Below are 17,694 nucleotides of genomic sequence, written 5' to 3'. Positions count from 1 at the left end.
GAGTTATATCCTTTTGTAATAAACTAGTAATCTGGTAAGTAAAATGTTTCTCTGAGTTCCATGAGCTGCTCTAACAATTGACGGAGCCCAAGGAGGGGGTCATTGGACCCCCCAATCTATAGCCAGTTGGTCAGAAGCACAGGTCATGTGACAACCTGGACCTGTGACTGGCATCTGAAAGGGGAGTGGTGGGAAGCGGGCAGTCCTGTGGGACTGAGCCCTCAACCTGTGGGAGCTGGTGCTGCCTCCAGGTAGATGGTGTCAGAATGGAGTTGAATTGCGGGCCCCCAGCTGGTGTTGGAGCACTGCTGAGCGCTGTGTGGGACACCCACACCCCGCCCCCTTGGCCAACGCGTACACTGTAGTTGGGTGCAGAACCCTTTTATCCTGAAACTTTAACTTGACCGTAATGGGACAATGAAGCATCTGCAATGAACTAAAGAATTTTAATCCATGCTTAATTTAAAATTTAGAAGTTTCTCCCTCCAAACACCCCCCCAAAACCCTACTTAAGTTGTTTTACATCTTTATTCCTTTATTTAAAAAATTATAATATATATGTGTATGTGTATATATATATAATACTTTGTATCGGTATAGGAGCCATATATATATGGCTCCTATACCGATACAAAATATTATTAACTAAAGGGTTATTTTTGCATAAGTCTACAATATATATGTTTACATCCAAAGTACTAGTCTATTTTTCATTACTCCTTTTCCTTACCATATATTACTTCCTCTAATAAAATACAAAAGAAAAAACTGGGAGATAAAATTTCTTCCTTATATTTGTTAGAAGAGGAAACAAGGGTCTCTCAAGAATATATTTTCAGTTAGCAATAACTGTCACAAGACACAAGACTTAAAATTATGACGCTTACTCATTAAATTCCTTTATTGTACTTGATCAATTCTGTTTGATGTATAAAAGTATCTGATACCAGTATTAAACGAAGGTTAAAATTAATTTTAAATTTGCTACTGATAAGTGTATACATGGTATAAGGAAACTAGAGACCCCTTTCAGATCACCACAGTCCATAAATAAACGGCTAATTTGCAGGTTCTTTCACTATTTGAGTTCTGAAGTCAGTATTCATTCTTGTTACCAGTGACCACCAGAGTTTTGAGAAAATAGTTTTCTTTGTAAATATTCCACTAATTCAAGTCTTGATTTTAGCATCTCAATCTCGTAATAGGGAATCTGTAAAGAGAGGAAAATAAATCCATCCTCATCCTTTATGATCTGAAATTACCTTGGGTTTGGTTACCCTGTCCGCCTGTCACACCCTCCCCACAGCAGCGAGGAGGCTCCCAGCAGGAAGAGGTCCCAGCGGTGCCTGTAACGGTGCTGCCAGGTAGCCGAGGCTCAACAATAGGTGGAACGTCTAAATAAGAATCACACATGATCCCTGCCCTCAAGGAACTTACAAGTTAGGTGGTAACTTAAAATATACAAAAAGTAGGCAGTAATACTAAGCAGAACATGCAAAAAAAATTGGTGCTCTAGTGCTGAGAGGGAGTCGACACTTTAGATTAGGGTGAAAGGTCAACCTGAGCTGGGAGTTGATGAACAGCCAGAATTTAGACACTCAGAGAGGTGAGGACCACCTGACTCACATCGGCAAGGGAGAAAGGCCAGACAGAAGAGACCACTGAGCTGGGAGCAGAGGGCCTGGCTGCGGGCAGACCTCAAAGGGTCTAGAATGTTGAGATGTAGATGTAGTCTTTATTGCATAAGCAATAAAGAAACAATGAAGGTTTCTAGGCACACACTGGCACAATTCACTTTAGGAAAATTAATCTGGGTATGTACAAGACGGAAAGGAAAAAAGTAACCAGACAGGAAAGCAGAGAGCAGATTGGTAGACAGCTTAGAGAATGGAAAGCTCCATGGACATTCATCGCGACTCGTCACCTAAGACCTTGCTAAGTGATCTACGATGTAAACACAAATAAGAGTCTTAAACATTAAAAACTGAAGAAGATCCTGCTTTTAATGGGTCATCTTGTCCATTTTAGTCATTAAATCAAAGGGAAATTAAAACAAAACAGATATTCCAATAATTTAGTAATTCTAAAAGCAAAGTAAAGCACAGCTTATACAGAATTTAGGTATGTCTCACTTTTGGAAAAGAGAAAATTTGAAAACTGTGATTTCAAATTACAAATCAAGAGACTTAAGCCTAATGAACAAAGCTGGCATTTAAACCAGACTTAAGAGTCTTGGTCCACTGGGCTGGCATACTATTTAGTATCCTGGAAAAAGCAAATCTGAACTAGAAATGGCTTTTGGGAAAAAAAAAAAAAAAAGGCAAAACCATACCTGGACAACTTGATAACCAAGTAAGCACAGATGTCTTTGTTTAGTAGCTTCCTTTCCCAGTAAGTGTTTGCTATTCAGACAAAATCTTTTTGGACCATCAATGCACAGTGCTACCCTAAAAAACCAAAGAGGAGAGGGAAACTTAATTTTTAAAACAATCCGAAGTATTTATATGGTTTTAGCTGCCAGAGTTTATTTGGGATTTGGCTATTCCTTTGTGCCAATACTATTTTCAAATGAATCATGACTGTTATCCATTAATCTGTTGAAAGAGCACTCAACTTAATTAAATTAAGGTTCACAGATATTACACGCAATTTCCAAAACTGGTATGCCATAGTGTTTTAATTTTCAGAACCATGTCTACTTTTTTCACTTTCTTAAGAAAACAATCCCTGTGTATTAACCTCAACAAGTCTTATAACATATAAACCACAACAGTTTTCTTTACCTTTTATGTATATCTTCATCAACTGTAAATGGTAATACAAATCCGTCTTCATCTAATTTAATTTCAACATCTGGTAAGAGAAGAAAGGAAAAATTCTTCGTGTGATACCCTCACAAACACTAGCTTCCTTTTCTCCTTGTTGTTTTGATTTCTTCCATACTGCATTTATCAACTGGGCAGAAGGCTGCAAAGTAATGACCACACCAGACAACGGTGAGAATTTTAATTTAATCAGAGCTTTGCCCAACCAAGTCAGCTTTAAACTAAGAGGGCCTCCACTGCACTAAAACAAGGAGGGGGCCCTCGAGGTATCTGGGGCACGATGTGAATCACACACACTTTTACTCTCCTTATAACAACTGGTGGGAATAGTGAAGGAAATCCTTTGAGTAAAGTCAGACACCTGTGCAACTGGCACCTTGCCTCCTTGGAGCTCCAGTGCCCAGGGAAGGGGAAGCAGCCGGCAGCCTAACACGTGGGCCCTGGGCACCGGCAGGCTCCCCCTTCCGTCCTCGTCAAAGGAGCCCATAAAGGAGGGGAGTGAGATGTGATCACTTGAAGCCTGGAAGCACTGTCCTCCCTGAGCTCACTGTCCTTTACTCACTAATTTGAAAGGAGAAGGATTTTGTAGTCAGCGCCGTCCGTGATGACGCCAACGCTTGTACCTGTTACTGAGCGCTTCAAGTGCAGCTAGTGTGACCGGGGACCTGAACTGTGAATTTTCAAAATTGGAATTAATTTAAACTCAAGTAGCCACTGGTATGTGTGGCCATTACACTGGACAGCACTGGCCAAGAGGATGAGAGCAGCTAACAATTACTGAGCACTTACTGTCTCCCAGGTGTTAGTCTGAGTTACCTCATTTTGTCCTTAAACAAGTCTTTGAGGTCACTACCCCTCTTACTCTCATCTTGCAGATGAGAACAAGCAAATGAATGCCCCGAAAGGATGCCCAAAGGCATTCGGCTACTATGTGGCTAACATGGAGTCCTGACTCTTCAGCCCTACCGCCCACCCCTGTTCCAATTTGCCTTCAGGGAAGGGCCAACTCCATTTTGTTTCCAGACCTTTGGTGGCTACTAAGCCCCACGTGTTCCCTCAGAGGACAGCACGCTGAGGTCTTGTTAACAACAACAAAACTCCCTACTACTTACCTATCGTGTAACAACAGGGTGTTAACACTTTTGAAGCAAAGTACAGTCTTGCTCCTAAAAGGTCAATCAGTCCAATCATCACAGATTTATAAAGCTGAAAATCCATGGGGGTCTCCAGGGAAGAGCACGGAGTAAGAAATGATTTCACTTGATATTTAGGAAGAAGTTTTGGACCCTAAAAATGTATGTGCAAACACGAGAAAGAAAAATAAGATACAAAATCAGAGAATAAAATGAAGGTCGCCTGAGTATAAAAGTCTGATCCAATATTACTTTATAGGCATGATGCTTCTCCAGGACTTAGGACAAATACCTTTCTCAAAATGACAATGCCAAATATTCTTGTTATAGTTCAAGCCCAATAGTCCAAAATATCTTTTAAATGTGTTTTAAATGTAGCCAATGGTCACCGAAAGAAAGAAAGAAAGAAAGAAAGAAAGAAAGAAAGCTCAAGAAACACCTTTGCAACTCTCAGAATTGCTTTAAGGGCCTTGAGGAAACACAGCTGAAGTTTTTAATAGCGGAAATTGTGATAAAGCTGACATTTCAATTTAGAAAGAAAAGGACAGCTATGTAATAATGGTGCTAGCAATTGGTTATCCATCTGGAAAAGAACTAAGAGTTCTGTCACACATTACAGACTATAATCTATTTCAAGTAAATTAAAGATCTAAATATAGTATGGAAAATAATATTTTTAAAATTTAGTAAAATATTTATATTACTTTAGGAGTCATAAAACAATATAGGAGGGGCTTCCCTGGTGGCGCAGTGGTTGAGAGTCCGCCTGCCGATGCAGGGGACACGGGTTCGTGCCCCGATCCCGGAAGATCCCACATGCCGCGGAGCGGCTGGGCCCGCGAGCCATGGCCGCGGAGCCTGTGTGTCCGGAGCCTGTGCTCCGCAACGGGAGAGGCCACAGCAGTGAGAGGCCCGCGTACAGCAAAAAAAAAAAAAAAAAAAAAAAAAAAAAAAAAAAAAAAAAAAAAAAAAAACAATATAGGAAACCCAGCAGCCATAAAAAATGAATAATTTGACTACAGAAAACTTAAAAATTTCTGTATAGCAAAAAGGCATCATAAACAATATTAAATTAAAACTAAAAACATTTAAAACCACAAACCAGGAAGAAATATGTACAACGTACTTAACAGTTAATATGTTTTACAATGTTTTCTAGGACAAAAAACAAATACAAAAGAGAAAGACAAACAACTCTATACAAATAGGAATTAAGGTGTAACAAGGCAATTCATAACAAATGTAAATGACCAGTAAACATTTGAAAATATGCTCAACTTCATTATCGCTCATTAAAGTGCAACTGAAGTATGTGACATGACATTTCACTGAGTCAAATGACAAAATTAAAGGGACTAAGAACACACTGCAACACAAATGGGGAGACGTGGTCACCTTCATTCACTGCTGGTGAAATATGACATCTACAACTATACGGGAAAAAAAAATCTGTCAGTCTCTATTGAAAATTAATCCAGTAATCCCACATTCAGGAATCTAGTCTTTAGATTAAAACAACAAAAAGGTTCCAGTATGACAGGATATGTAAGTATGTTTATGACAGCATGGCTGATCAAGACAAACGTTGGAAAAAGCCTGAAAATCCATCAATGGTGGGACAGCAGAATAAATACCGTGAAATATCAGACCATTCCTTAAAAGTATACATTTGATCTTTACCTATGACCCCTGAAGAATGTCCATGATATACTGGGAATAAAAGCAAACTGTAGTGTGAATAGTCCCATTCCATGAAAAGAGAGAAACTAGATGGTGTTTATGAGCTACTCATAAACATGGTTCAGTCAAGCATGGAGAACCAGGCAGGAATGAGCAGGTCTGGAGGTACCATTTCTGATCTTAAACAACGTGCCTGATTAAGTTAGGAGAATGGATCCTTAGAAAGCTTTATACAAAGCTCGAACTCCATGTAAACTGAATTCTATCACGTAAGAGTGAAACTTCTGCTTGGTTTAAGAACATACTCAGGAATGGTTCAGGATTTGTTCAGTGCATAAATTCACACTTCTATATCCAACAGTCATGGGGAATGCTAAAACCCTTTAAAATCCCTGAAGTAAGTCTAGGAGCACTAAGACTCATAAGGCTGCCATACTTGATAAAACCTTCTAAGAATCTTACACCGTAGGAAGTGGTTCTTTCAAGGACAAGAACACAGGAATAGGGTCAATTTATTAGAGAAAAGGCTATCTGGTGGCAACTACTCCAAGTGAATGAAAATTCTGCTTTCTAATGAGGTTACTGAGACAGCTCAAAACAGAAGGAACTTAAAAGATTCGGGAGCAGGGGAGGTGTTGGAGAGGAAGACGGAGGCAAAAGAATACCATCCCTGTAGGGAAATAAAGCAATGCAGCTCATGCTTTTACCTTATAGAACGGGCATTCTAGAATCGCGGTTAAGAAAAGTTGGGTCAGTTGTGCTAGGCTCAGTCTGTCCAAATAGGACTCTTCACCTGAAATAAAAAGCATCCCAGTCATAGTTAAGCTTGAACTTTGGTGTGTGTAATAAGAGAAAAGAATATCCAGAATGCACATTAATTAATTCACTCCAGTAAGGTACTTTTAAATGACACTAGGAAAAGAACTTGTTAGAATTAATTATACCTTCTTGCCTCCCATCTCAATGAAATCTCATTTTGGCTTCCAAGAACGCATGCTCCTAACTAGAGAATATAATTAAAAGTGACAAATGTATGTTAGTAGAATTTGTGGGAATTTCCTTTACCTACGGAGATCTAGATTCCGGCATATTTGGGTGGCTTTGAATTAAGATGAACATCTTCTCAAAAAAAAGGAGTGATACAGTTGTTCTCATCAAAGACACTAACATGTAACTGTGACACTGCCACAGCCATCACCAGATCCCTGCAAGAAGACTCAGTTTCTCAGCTAGGGCAGCAGAGTCTGTTTACCCGAAACTGTTTTCTCTCTCCATGCCATGTTCTAGCATTCTTTAATTCTGTGTTTATATTAGCATCTGCAGCTTCAGATTTCTTCGTTAGATCGTTATGGAAGAAAAAATAAAGGCAAAGCACTGTTCAATAAAAAAGGTACATATGTGACTTGAAAACATCACAAGTTCAAACGCTAAGTTTTCTACTCTCAGAAGTAATAACCAACTCACCTTGCAGCTGCTGAAGAAAATACGGGCTGAATATTTTGGCCATAAAGTTGACTGGATGGCATTCAATAAGTGAACATGAATGGAGAAGTTTCAATAGTGTTTTGGGTGGAAAATAATTGCAACGAGTTAACAGTATGTTTTCTAGCTTCCTAAATAAAGCAGAGGCATTTGGTGGCAAATAATTGAGTTTTCCAAATGGTTCAATTAACTCAGCAATTTGATTAGGTGAAAATTTTTCTGACTGACAAACAAAAGTTTCTGCCACTGCATTGAGGATGGGTTTTGAAAAAATCAGCTTTCTACTGCAATACTCCATGACTTTGCTGACAACCTCGGGATCCAGAGTGAGAGAGAGTGAAGCGACATGTTGCTCCAGGGCTTCTGTAAAAAATCTGTCATTGTGCCCAAAGTAGATGAATGCCTCTAAGACTTCTTTGAGCTCTTCATTAGTGAAACGAGGGATATGCCTCACAACATATTTACCCAATTTTATAACCAGCGGAAGTGCCTGAGTTTGATCAAGGACCACCAGGGCAGTGAGCATTTGGCTCAGTAACTTAGGACTCAGGTTGGAAACTACTGACAGAGAAAAGTTATTTATCTTATTTAAAAACGTCTGTTGTTGGTCAACTTTTTCAGGACATGCCTGCAGTATTCTGTAAAGGGTCACAATATCCTCGGGGGTAAATTCTTCCAAATTTTCACCTTGAAGTTGATATATAATCAGGTCTAGTGTCGAACAACCTGGACCTTGCAGTTTAATCAGACATTCCCCCAGGATACAAAGACTGTGAATGTCCAGGCTACCCATTTCGAGACGATGCTGGCACTCTGCAAGGAGGCTCAGCAGCAAGCGACTTTGGGGATCCACATACAGGGTCAGGGCCTGCAAAGCAGTCACCAAACCCGTGTTTGACAGATTTGAGGGGTCCTGTGCAAACTGATTACACAAAGCTTGAAAGGCGCTATTCTCCAGTATTTCTTTTGGCAACCTTTGACCATCATCTTTTCTTTCCATTTCACAAATCCGATGTAAGGCTCCTGCTGCCATAGTATCAGGCAAAGTCTGCAGTGGGCTTATATAATGTAAGAGTTCTTCCGATGAAGCGAAGCTGTTTAGTCTCCTGTAAAATATCTGTTCATCCACATTTTTAACACTGTGTTCAGACCTGTCCCAAGCGTGTACTTGAGAGAACACTGGCTCACCAACTGGATGAAGGTCATTTCCGTTTTCTGAATGGAACTTTTTAGAATGGGCATGATGGAACGTGACCCTAACAGGCTCAAGTTGCAGTGACCAGAACCATGGACACAGATGCTCCTTGACTGTCTTGTGAACACAAATGACACGTTGAGTTTTCAGACCAGCCACAGCTCCATGTATCCGAAAATCAGATAAATGACAAAGGTTCCTCCGCAAGGTAATTAAAGCCATGCCACCAGACTCTCAACTCCTCTTGATTTGTAACTACGTTAAGAGAATAAAAAAACACGGTCAAATATACTAGAACACAGTTTAATCAACATCAATGCTTATGGAAGTAAGGATGAGTACCCCAAAAGGAATGATTCCCACTAAACATTTCCCACTCAAACAGCAGTACCAGAAGAGCAGCGTCTCTGCACCCTAGAGCTTAGAACAGCGGCTGGATCTCGTAATAATCGCTCTCATTTGCCAGGCAATGCTGTACTTAATTCTCCCAACACAACGAACTAACTACTTTGATGTCATTTTAAAAACGAGGAAACTGAAGTACAAAAATGTCACGTGGTCCAGTTTACACAGCTATTAAGGGGCAGAGCTAGGCTTCAACTCAGGTAGTCTGGATCCTAAGTACGCCTCCTATGTGTTGGTTGATGGAAGGAATTGCGTTTGGTGCAACTTCCCCAAAAGAGGCAACGGGTAAAGTGGCCATTAATTCGGATGGGTCAAAGCAAGGGTGAAAAAAGCGCTTAAAGGGCCTTGAGGTGTTGGGTTTCCTCTCAGTTAGGATCTTGTTCCAGGACCGAGGAACAAGAAGGTCTAGCTTGGCAGATGGGAAGAAAGAAATGTCAGTAGAATAAAAAAAGACGCTGGTCAACGACGGGTACGGTGGGTGGCGCGCCCACACCTGAACATCCCCGCTGTGGAACCTGGGAACACGAGTGCGCAGGACGGGGAGGACGGGGGGCCCCGGGGACCGCGTCCTCCCTGCAGGGAAAGGACCCCACGGGCCGGGAGCCCCCCCAAACCGGCTGGAGCGGCGCCCGAAGAGAGGGGCGAGCCAGGGAGCGCGGGCGCCTTAGCGAAGCCGCGGGCCACGCCCACCGGGCCGGAACAACCGAGCCCAAACCCGGCGTGGACACCTACCGGACTCGGCGCGCCGGGGCACCCAGCAAACCCTGAAGGAACAGCAGCCTCGTGGGCCCCCGTACGCGCGCACCGCGCCGGGGCCCAGCGCTTCGGCGCCTGCGCCTGGAGGGGAGCCGCCCCATGTGCGGCGCGCCGTGATTGGCCCAGCTCCTTTCCCGAGCTTCCTATTGGTCTCGGGCGCCGACTGTGTGCGCAGGCGCGGGAGCAGGGGTCGCGGTACCTGCGCTTTCCCCGGCGTCCCCGCCGGACCCCCGCAGGTGAGGGCACGGGGGCCACAGCTTCCAGATCTGGGCGCCCGCCCAGCACGGGCCCGAGGGTGGGCGGCTCGGGGTCGGCGAGGGCACCGGCTTCTGCGTCCCTCCCTCAGCCGGGCTGGGCGCGTGCGGGTCGGTCAGGACCCCGGCCCCTCGGAGCTGAGGGCGGCGCGCGCGGAGGGCGGGCTGCGCCAGGGACTCGGCCTTGAGGCCTCCCCGCTGCCTCTGGGAGCGGGTTCCCGGTGACGCCGCGGCGTTTGCACAGCGGAGCCGGTCCCGCAGGTCCCTGTGGGCCCTTCCTCCGTCGGCACTTTTCTAGACGGGGTCAAAGCGCACATTCGGGCGCAGGGTCAGGCGAGGGCGTCCGGACGGGGCGCCGGAGGGTCAGGAATGTTGGGAGCGCGGACCCGACCGGACGCAGGCTCATGCTCCGCTGTTTCTCCGCCCGACCTTGCCGTGCGGGTGCCGGGGAGCCGCCCCCGAGAAATGCGGGGTGCAATAGCGGCTCTACGAGGTCGTTATGGGGCTGAGGGGCTCATGCTCTGAAGCTCCTAGGACCGTGCGTGGCTCCTGGGAAGTGCTCCGGGTCCTTAGCTATGATAATAAGCGGTGCCATTTCCATCAACCGTTGTTTTCGTCGGGTGGCTGTGGTCATCGTCCTCGCTCTGAAGATGCGGGAGCTGAGTCACCGGTCAGTTGAGAAGCTGGCCTAAAGTTCTCCCCTTGGGAGTGATCCATCGTGGCTGGATTCAAGCCCCAGTAGTCTGGCCCCAGAATGTGATTTATGAGCCGCGCAATTCGAGCTTCATACCTTTTTCCTCCTTGGTTTACTGAGTTCTCTCTCTTCAACCTTTAGAATTACTGCTAACAAACAAACTTAGAAGTATATTTCGTATTATCTGTGGAAATTGTTGCAGTTATTTTAAATTAAGAGAATTCATACCTCCAGGTTGATTACTACTTCATTAAAAAGGAAATCCCTTTTTCCCTTTTCTGTTTTTCAGTGTAACTGTTACAGCTGTAGCAGATGCTTTGAAGTGATGAGGAGGTTTTTGTTACTCTATGCCACGCAGCAAGGACAGGCAAAGGCTATAGCCGAAGAAATAAGTGAAAAAGCAGTTGCATATGGTTTTTCTGCAGATCTTCACTGTATTAGTGAGTCTCATAAGGTAAGTCATGGTTTTTACGGTGTTTCATACTTTGAAGTATTCTGGTTGGGAAGCGACGTTAAACAACAAAGTGGGACGCTGAATGCCACCATGATCCTTTTTTTTTTTTTTAACACCTAGAAATTTATTTTATCAACTGTGTTGCAAGATTCCTGCCAGTTTTTTCCTACGTGTGTGTGTGTGTGTGTTTTGAATTAAACTACATAGTCTTAAAAACTAAGACGAGTAACTGCTCTCAACTGTAAATGGAAATAGTAGTATTCGCCTTGTTCTTCTCACGGGGTGCCTGGGAACAAATGAGGTGTGCGTGTTCACAGGAACATGGGAGCTTTCCACCTCATGAATCCCGCTGCCCCGTTTGTAACTTCCCTGAAATTCATGCCAGAGTTCCTCCAAGTGAAGAACCGTTGAATTCTTTGGTGAAATTTAAAGAATTTAAAGTGGAGGTGTAAGGATCTGCAGTAGACTTGGGACTGCTTGTTTTTATCATGTTCAGTCTCTGCAGAAGTTCCCACCTTAGGATACATGAGATCGTAACAGATCTGTGCCCAGACTTACTGGTTTGATTGAGACCCTCGGCTTATAGTTTCATACAGTTCAGGCCCTAGCAACGAGCAGGGGCGATTCCTAATACCACACAGTGATGTGCCAGCCACTGAGCCCTCAAATTCAGCTCGGTACTTGAAAACCCACCCCTGCAGTGCACTCTCAAGTTCACAACCTCCTCTGGTCTTTCCCGCATCTCTAGTTGTAAAGACTAGCCTGTCAGCAGCAGAGGTGAATTATGAACTCAGTGCACAGCAGGGAAACCATCAAGTTCCTTGATGCAGCAGGGCTAGGGTGGCCCCGATAGAGTCAGTCACCCAGCAGGGAGGGTCCTGGGGGACACCAGCAATCGCAGGCTCCGTGATTCTACAGCACCTTCAGAGTGAATTCAAATTGCTGCCGCCACAGGGTAGAGTACAGTCTGAATCTGTTACTACAAACAAAGTCATCAGCATCATATAACCAGCCCTGGTTTGGCCCTCTCACCTGTGAGCCCATTGGGGTCAGCAGCTATTTGAAAGTTAGGTGAGTAGTGAATTTTTTTTGCTGCCACCGGAGTCATGTTGTTTGCTCTTCCCAGCTGAGTGATTTCTCCACTTGTTCCTGATCCAAGTTTAAATTGATAGCTCTCTGCTTCCTAGATCATGGTAGTCTTTTTCAAAGTAAAGTGACTTTACACTGCACAGAGCTGTGTTGTGTCCTATAAGCCCGGTAAAATGTTAGCTCAAATCTTTACCTGGTACATCAGCATGAAAAATAAAGTGATGTATTCCTTTGTGCCATGTTAGATGATATTCTTGAGCTCACGGAGTCGAGACGAATAGAGACCGGGAAGTGCTTTATTGGAAACACTTCGATTTAGTAGAGAATTAGAATAAGGAAACCTGGTTTGTAAGACTCAGAAACACTGATGATCTCAGTTTACCACTGACGATATTCTCGGCTCTCTGGAACCCTGAGGGAGTCGGGCCCTTCCTGACAGCCAGGTTTCCTGATGTCTGAGGAGTAACACTTGCCTTGCCAACTTTTAAACGCTCTGTGTACCTCTCTGCCATTATGCGATACAGACAACAAGACGGAAAATTAACCTGATTGCTTTGCTGTTAAGTCAAAAATACATACAGCAATAGATCTCTGACATGACACCCTTATTTTATAGTACGATCTGAAAACTGAAACAGCGCCTCTTGTGGTGGTGGTTTCTACCACGGGCAACGGAGACCTGCCAGACACAGCCCGCAAGTTTGCTAAAGCCATACAGGACAAGACGCTGCCGGGTGACTTCTTTGCTCACCTGTGGTATGGGTTACTAGGTGTGGACTCTATTTTGTGCACTTACTGTACTCTTGCTGCTGGATGTAACTCTAGTATCTAAATGTATCTTTCAAAGCCATGGCGTGTAATTGCCTGGGTTTTGTCCTTTTGGGGTTCTTATATAAATACCTTATGTATGTATAGTATTTGAATGTAAATACGGTGCTGTTTCCCCAGTCTTCACCCCACAGCAGCTCCTCTGCAGAGCCCCTGAGTAGCACCTTAAGCCCGGGCACACACCAGATTCAACCAGGAAATGTTTTCATGATGTTAGTGGCCAGGCCCCACCCTAAACCTGCCAGAACAGAACCCCTGAAGGAGCGACCTGGCATGCTGGTGCTTTTTGGCGTCGTTGTTGTTGTTTTAAAGCTCTCAGGTGGATGTGATAGTTTCCCTAGGGGAAGACCCATTCCCCTAGGATGTGGTTCTCAAGCCTGGCCATGCACTGGGATCCGCTGGGGCAGTTTTCCTTCCGATTCCATTATTTTGAGCCCCCCTCCAGTGATTCTGACTTAATTGTTCTGAGGTAGGGTCCTGGTATTAGTATTTTTTAAAGCTCCCAGGTGACTCTAATACGTATCCCAGCTTAAGAAGCACTGGCCTAGGGCTCTGTGAAGTATAGGTTTAAAATATTAAAGGATCAGAAGGACCAGCTCAGCAAGATAGGACACCAGAGAGGGAATTCAGGGTCCACTCGCCTGGCTTGTGATCTATATTCACCTTTGAGAACTGTTTTGGGGAAGGTATCTAGGAAGAATGGAATGTGCTATGATAAATAATTGGTTAGAGATTTGAGGTTGTGACCCTGGCCAAGATCTGTCGTGTAATGTATTCAAGAGAGCATTTTAGAGTGTTCACATCTTTTGAATTTGTTTTTTTCCAGTTTCTTTATTTTCAAGAGTGGACATGTACATATTGCTTTAAAAATTCCTCAAAAAATTATTTAAAAGGAAACACTGAAGCTTATCCAACCATTTTAGTCAGTCTTAGGCCCATATATGGACGCACCAATTGCTCACCTCATTCTTGTAGGAAAAATCCAGGAAGACAATTAAACAACTAAGAAATTTAAGCTTTTAATTTTCAACTAAGTATGAAAATACTAGTCCATTACCAGGAAACATAAAAGCAATTCTTAATTTATCCAACACAGAAACAGCAAATAAATGGTTGTTTGTGTTTCAGATGTAACCTCTTCATGTTCTAGATTAGGAGTCAGTAAATGGTAAAGGACAAGATAGTAAATACTTTAGGCTTTGCAGGCCACTGGTCTCTATACCATCTACTTATCTCTGTTGTTGTCGCTTGTACCTGCCATAACAAGGTGTGAACCAGTGGACCTGGCTGTGTTCCAATAAAACTTTACTTACAAAGACAGTGGGTGGTAATTGGCTCACAGGCTATAGTTTGCAGACCCTGCAGTAGATTGGAAAAGTCTGCAAATACAGATATTACATGTTTTTAATCCTTGTTTACAGATTACCGTATTTTTACACAGATGCATGTAAACAAAAATGTGAGATCTATTTCTGTTAATAGTGGTCCAAAGTATTTATTTGTTTCTATTTGTATACTTAGTATTTCTCAAGGAAAAAATACGAAAATGTGAAGGTATACATTATTTCTTGTTCCATCAACAGCAGCATGGAATGGTATTGTTTTAAGTGTTTTGTTTCTCTTCTGTATGTGGTTAAATTTAAACCTTATTTCATACTAATAACCTATTTGGGCTCTTTAGGTCTGGGTGATTCAGAATACACGTACTTCTGTAATGGGGGGAAGATAATTGATAAACGGTTTCAAGAGCTTGGTGCCCAGCGTTTCTATGACACTGGCCACGCGGATGACTGTGTAGGGTAAGAGCAACGTATTTTCTGTCATTTCCAGTAAACCTTGTTTGTACGTGATGAAAGTTAGTGTGTTTATAAAAGGGGTTCACTTTTGATCTAGCACTGAACTTTGATCTTGAAAGTCTTATTTTAGTTTTGATAGCTGTTTTTAATTCTAGCACCAAAGAAGACCATCCAGAGTTTCACTTATCTGTTTTGCTGATTTTTTTTATGTGCCTTATCCATCTCAGTATCTGTTAATGGAAGAAGCTAGGCAAGGTGCCCCAGTACAGTTACCTTAGTCTTAACAGTGTGTAGGTGTTTGCAAAAAGTCAGCATTTTCTTTAGGCACTTGGGTAGCGTGTGCCCACAGGAGCGACTGGACTCGGGACCTCCCACGTGGAGAGTGCCCAGCAGGCCACGAGTTACGGTTGGAGGACGCGGGTCAGAGGCCTTCCCGGCACACTGGCTACTTGGTGTTCTCCCTCCTGTTGGCCATTTGCCACCATGCCAACCGGAAATATAATTTCTATTTCATTAATTTTGTCTTGTTTTTACAATTCAGCATTTCACTCTATGTGCCACCTTTCAAATGTTCTTTATGTCTTTTTTTTTTTTTTAATTTTTTGCCTTATAACAAATTTAATCAGTTATACATATACATATGTTCCCATATCCCCTCCCTCTTGCGTCTCCCTCCCACCCTCCCTATCCCACCCTTCCAGGCGGTCACAAAGCACCGAGCTGATCTCCCTGTGCTATGCGGCTGCTTCCCACTAGCTATCTACCTTACGTTTGGTAGTGTATATGTGTCCGTGCCACTCTCTCACTTTGTCCCAGCTTACCCTTCCCCCTCCCCATATCCTCAAGTCCATTCTCTAGTAGGTCTGTGTCTTTATTCCTGTCTTACCCCTATGTGCCACCTTTCAAATGTTCTTCACGTCTTAATCCAGAGACCTTATGGGTACTGTACTACAACTTCTGCTGTCGTTTATCTTTGAACTGCTTTAGCCACATAACAGCACACACACGCATTTGATTTGTTTTCTACTGGGCGTATGTACTAAGTAAATCTCACCCACTAGATCTGTGTTTATGCATCATGACAAGTTCAGCAAAGGTGGTGCTTTTCTACGTATATCACCTTGCCCGGGCGTGTTGGAGACACTTCTGTTTCTCCGTAACTCAGCCTTTGACGTCCACTACATCCGTCGTTTTCTGCAGCTGTGATACTGTGGGTTTGTTCCATCTCCCCAGGGCATATGTCCTTTCTGGTGACAAAGCTCTACTACATTTTCTTGCACGTTATCTTTTAGTTTTGTCCCTTTGTATTGGGCTTCCCCCCAACCCCGAACCTTGTTGGCATTAAATGTTTATTGTCCTATATGAGCTATTTAATTGCTAAACCCTTATAAATCCATTAGTCCTATTGCTCAGTTCATATTTTACTTCAAAGGCTTTCAGTTTCCCTGTTCATTTATTGGATCGAGCATTAAAATTCTTGAATGTATATTTCAGCAGCCTGCATCTCTTAAGTTGTCAACCTAAGTACTCTTTTCTAAAATTAAAATATTTTCAAGGAGACATCTTGGCTTAAAGTACCACCACATTGAAGGGGTTAAGAATGTAGACTGGAGTCCATACATCTGGGTTCAAATCCTTGATTTTCCCCACTTACTGACTGAAACCTTGGTCAGATTACTTAAACTTTTTGTGCCTTGGTTTCTCCCTTGTAAAATAGATAATAATAGTACATATTGTGTAAGGTTCTTTGGAGCATCAAATGAATTAATACAAGTTGTTATTTTAGAACAGTGCCTGCCTTGCAGTAAGCACGCAGCAAGCATGAGCTTTCTGATTTATGGGTGTCATCATCTTACTATTTCTGAGTTGTGAGAATGGGGTTTTAAATATAGCTGTCATTATTGAACTGCGGATTTTATATGCTTACTCTTCCAGAGGCTCCTGAGGGATAGATGTACTGTGTGACCAAATTTGGAACTATGTACTGTGTGAGCACCAAATGAATATGATGAAATTATCGTCAAAGTTGCAATGACATGGAGATCTAAAATGTGTCTCCTCTTAACTGTCATTTAGCTTTATGAATTGGAATTTAATTGAGAACTTGTTTGAGTGTGATTGAAAATGACAAAGATGTTATTCCCAAGGTCCTGATGCAGTCTTTCTTAGCAATTCTGTACACTCTGTGTACAGTTTCTGTCCAGGGAGTGTAGGGACTGTGATTGTTGAGCCCTCCCTCATACTTTGCTAGTAGTAAGTAGACTACTGTATTTTAAAATGTACTTATGATTTTTTAAAATTAATTTATTTATTTTTGGCTGTGTTGGGTCTTCATTGCTGTGCACGGGCTTTCTCTAGTTGCGGCGAGTGGAGGCTACTCTTCGTTGTGGTGCGCGGGCTTCTCACTGCGGTGGCTTCTCTTGTTGCGGAGCAGGGGCTCTAGGCGCGCGGGCTTCAGTAGTTGTGGCTCGCAGGCTCTAGAGTGTAGGCTCAGTTGTTGTGGCACGTGGGCTCAGTAGTTGTGGCTCACGGGCTCTAGAGTGCAGACTCAGTAGTGGTGGCGCACGGGCTTAGTTGCTTCACATCATGTGGGATCTTCCCGGACCAGGGCTTGAACCCATGTCCCCTGCATTGGCAGGTGGATTCTTAACCACTGCGCCACCAGGGAAGTCCCCTGTATTTATGATTAATTCAGCTCTCCTAAAGGATGATTGCTTTTTTCCCCGGTGGTCAGCCTGCCTGGAAATTTTAGCAGAATAATTGCTCAGAACTGATCGAAGGTTTGAACTATTAGTCAAAAGAGCGTTAATCTGGAGTGGTTTCTTGCTGATATTTTAATCTGTGGGAAATAAAGATCAGTAAATTGTCTAGGCAAAAAAAAAAAAAAAAAAAGGTGGTGCAATCGATTGATGTAATTATCATTTGTGATATTAGAGTAGACTTGGATTTTGGGTAAGTACTGTTAGCCTCATCAGAATTTAGCATGCCTGTTTAAAATAACAGCTTCTTAAATTACCAACTCTATTTTAAGAGGTTAAGAGGAACCACACTCCTATTACCTTTTACTAAATTATCTTCATGTTTGCTCTCTGAATTGTTTACA

General features: G+C 43.1%; 2 protein-coding genes across 4 annotated transcripts in view; one reads left to right on the top strand and one right to left on the bottom strand.

Moving 5' to 3' along the window:
* Window positions 1-744: 744 nt before the first annotated feature.
* On the bottom strand, window positions 745-9,536 carry FASTKD3 (FAST kinase domains 3). Of its 2 annotated transcripts, XM_082623658.1 has the most exons (7): window positions 9,453-9,536; window positions 7,103-8,570; window positions 6,346-6,431; window positions 3,938-4,112; window positions 2,784-2,853; window positions 2,333-2,447; window positions 754-1,210 (listed from the first exon to the last, which is right to left on the bottom strand). In XM_082623658.1, the coding sequence occupies exons 2-7, from the start codon at window positions 8,535-8,537 to the stop codon at window positions 1,112-1,114; spliced, it is 1,980 nt and encodes a 659-aa protein (XP_082479784.1). In that variant the 5' UTR covers window positions 8,538-8,570; window positions 9,453-9,536; the 3' UTR covers window positions 754-1,111. The 2 variants fall into 2 exon arrangements, with proteins under 2 accessions (XP_082479785.1, XP_082479784.1); XM_082623659.1 differs by lacking the exon at window positions 2,333-2,447 and having other exon boundaries at window positions 745-1,210.
* A 126-nt stretch (window positions 9,537-9,662) lies between these two features.
* MTRR (5-methyltetrahydrofolate-homocysteine methyltransferase reductase) overlaps window positions 9,663-17,694 on the top strand; it is a 30,773-nt gene continuing 22,741 nt past the window's right edge. The window contains exons 1-4 of one of the 2 annotated variants that reach the window (XM_082623656.1): window positions 9,663-9,712; window positions 10,714-10,878; window positions 12,584-12,737; window positions 14,477-14,594. In XM_082623656.1, the coding sequence (XP_082479782.1) occupies window positions 10,750-10,878; window positions 12,584-12,737; window positions 14,477-14,594 (401 nt within the window). In that variant the 5' untranslated portion in view covers window positions 9,663-9,712; window positions 10,714-10,749. Of the gene's footprint in view, window positions 9,713-10,713; window positions 10,879-12,583; window positions 12,783-14,476; window positions 14,595-17,694 lie in introns of both variants that reach the window. The other variant, XM_082623657.1, reaches the window with a different exon arrangement.

This window comes from Mesoplodon mirus, assembly GCF_964341445.2.
Source record: "Mesoplodon mirus genome assembly, chromosome: 5".
Taxonomy (NCBI): domain Eukaryota; kingdom Metazoa; phylum Chordata; class Mammalia; order Artiodactyla; family Ziphiidae; genus Mesoplodon; species Mesoplodon mirus.
This window is presented reverse-complemented; position numbering and strand designations above follow the sequence as displayed.

Excerpts from the sequence above, each read along its gene's own strand:
- FASTKD3 (XM_082623658.1), bottom strand. The coding sequence starts at position 8,537 with ATGGCTTTAATTACCTTGCGGAGGAACCTTTGTCATTTATCTGATTTT. Across the intron at positions 4,113-6,345 it reads TAGAATGCCCGTTCTATAAG|GGTCCAAAACTTCTTCCTAA; the intron begins GTAAAAGCATGA and ends ATACATTTTTAG. Across the intron at positions 2,448-2,783 it reads GATGAAGATATACATAAAAG|GGTAGCACTGTGCATTGATG; the intron begins GTAAAGAAAACT and ends TTGGTTTTTTAG.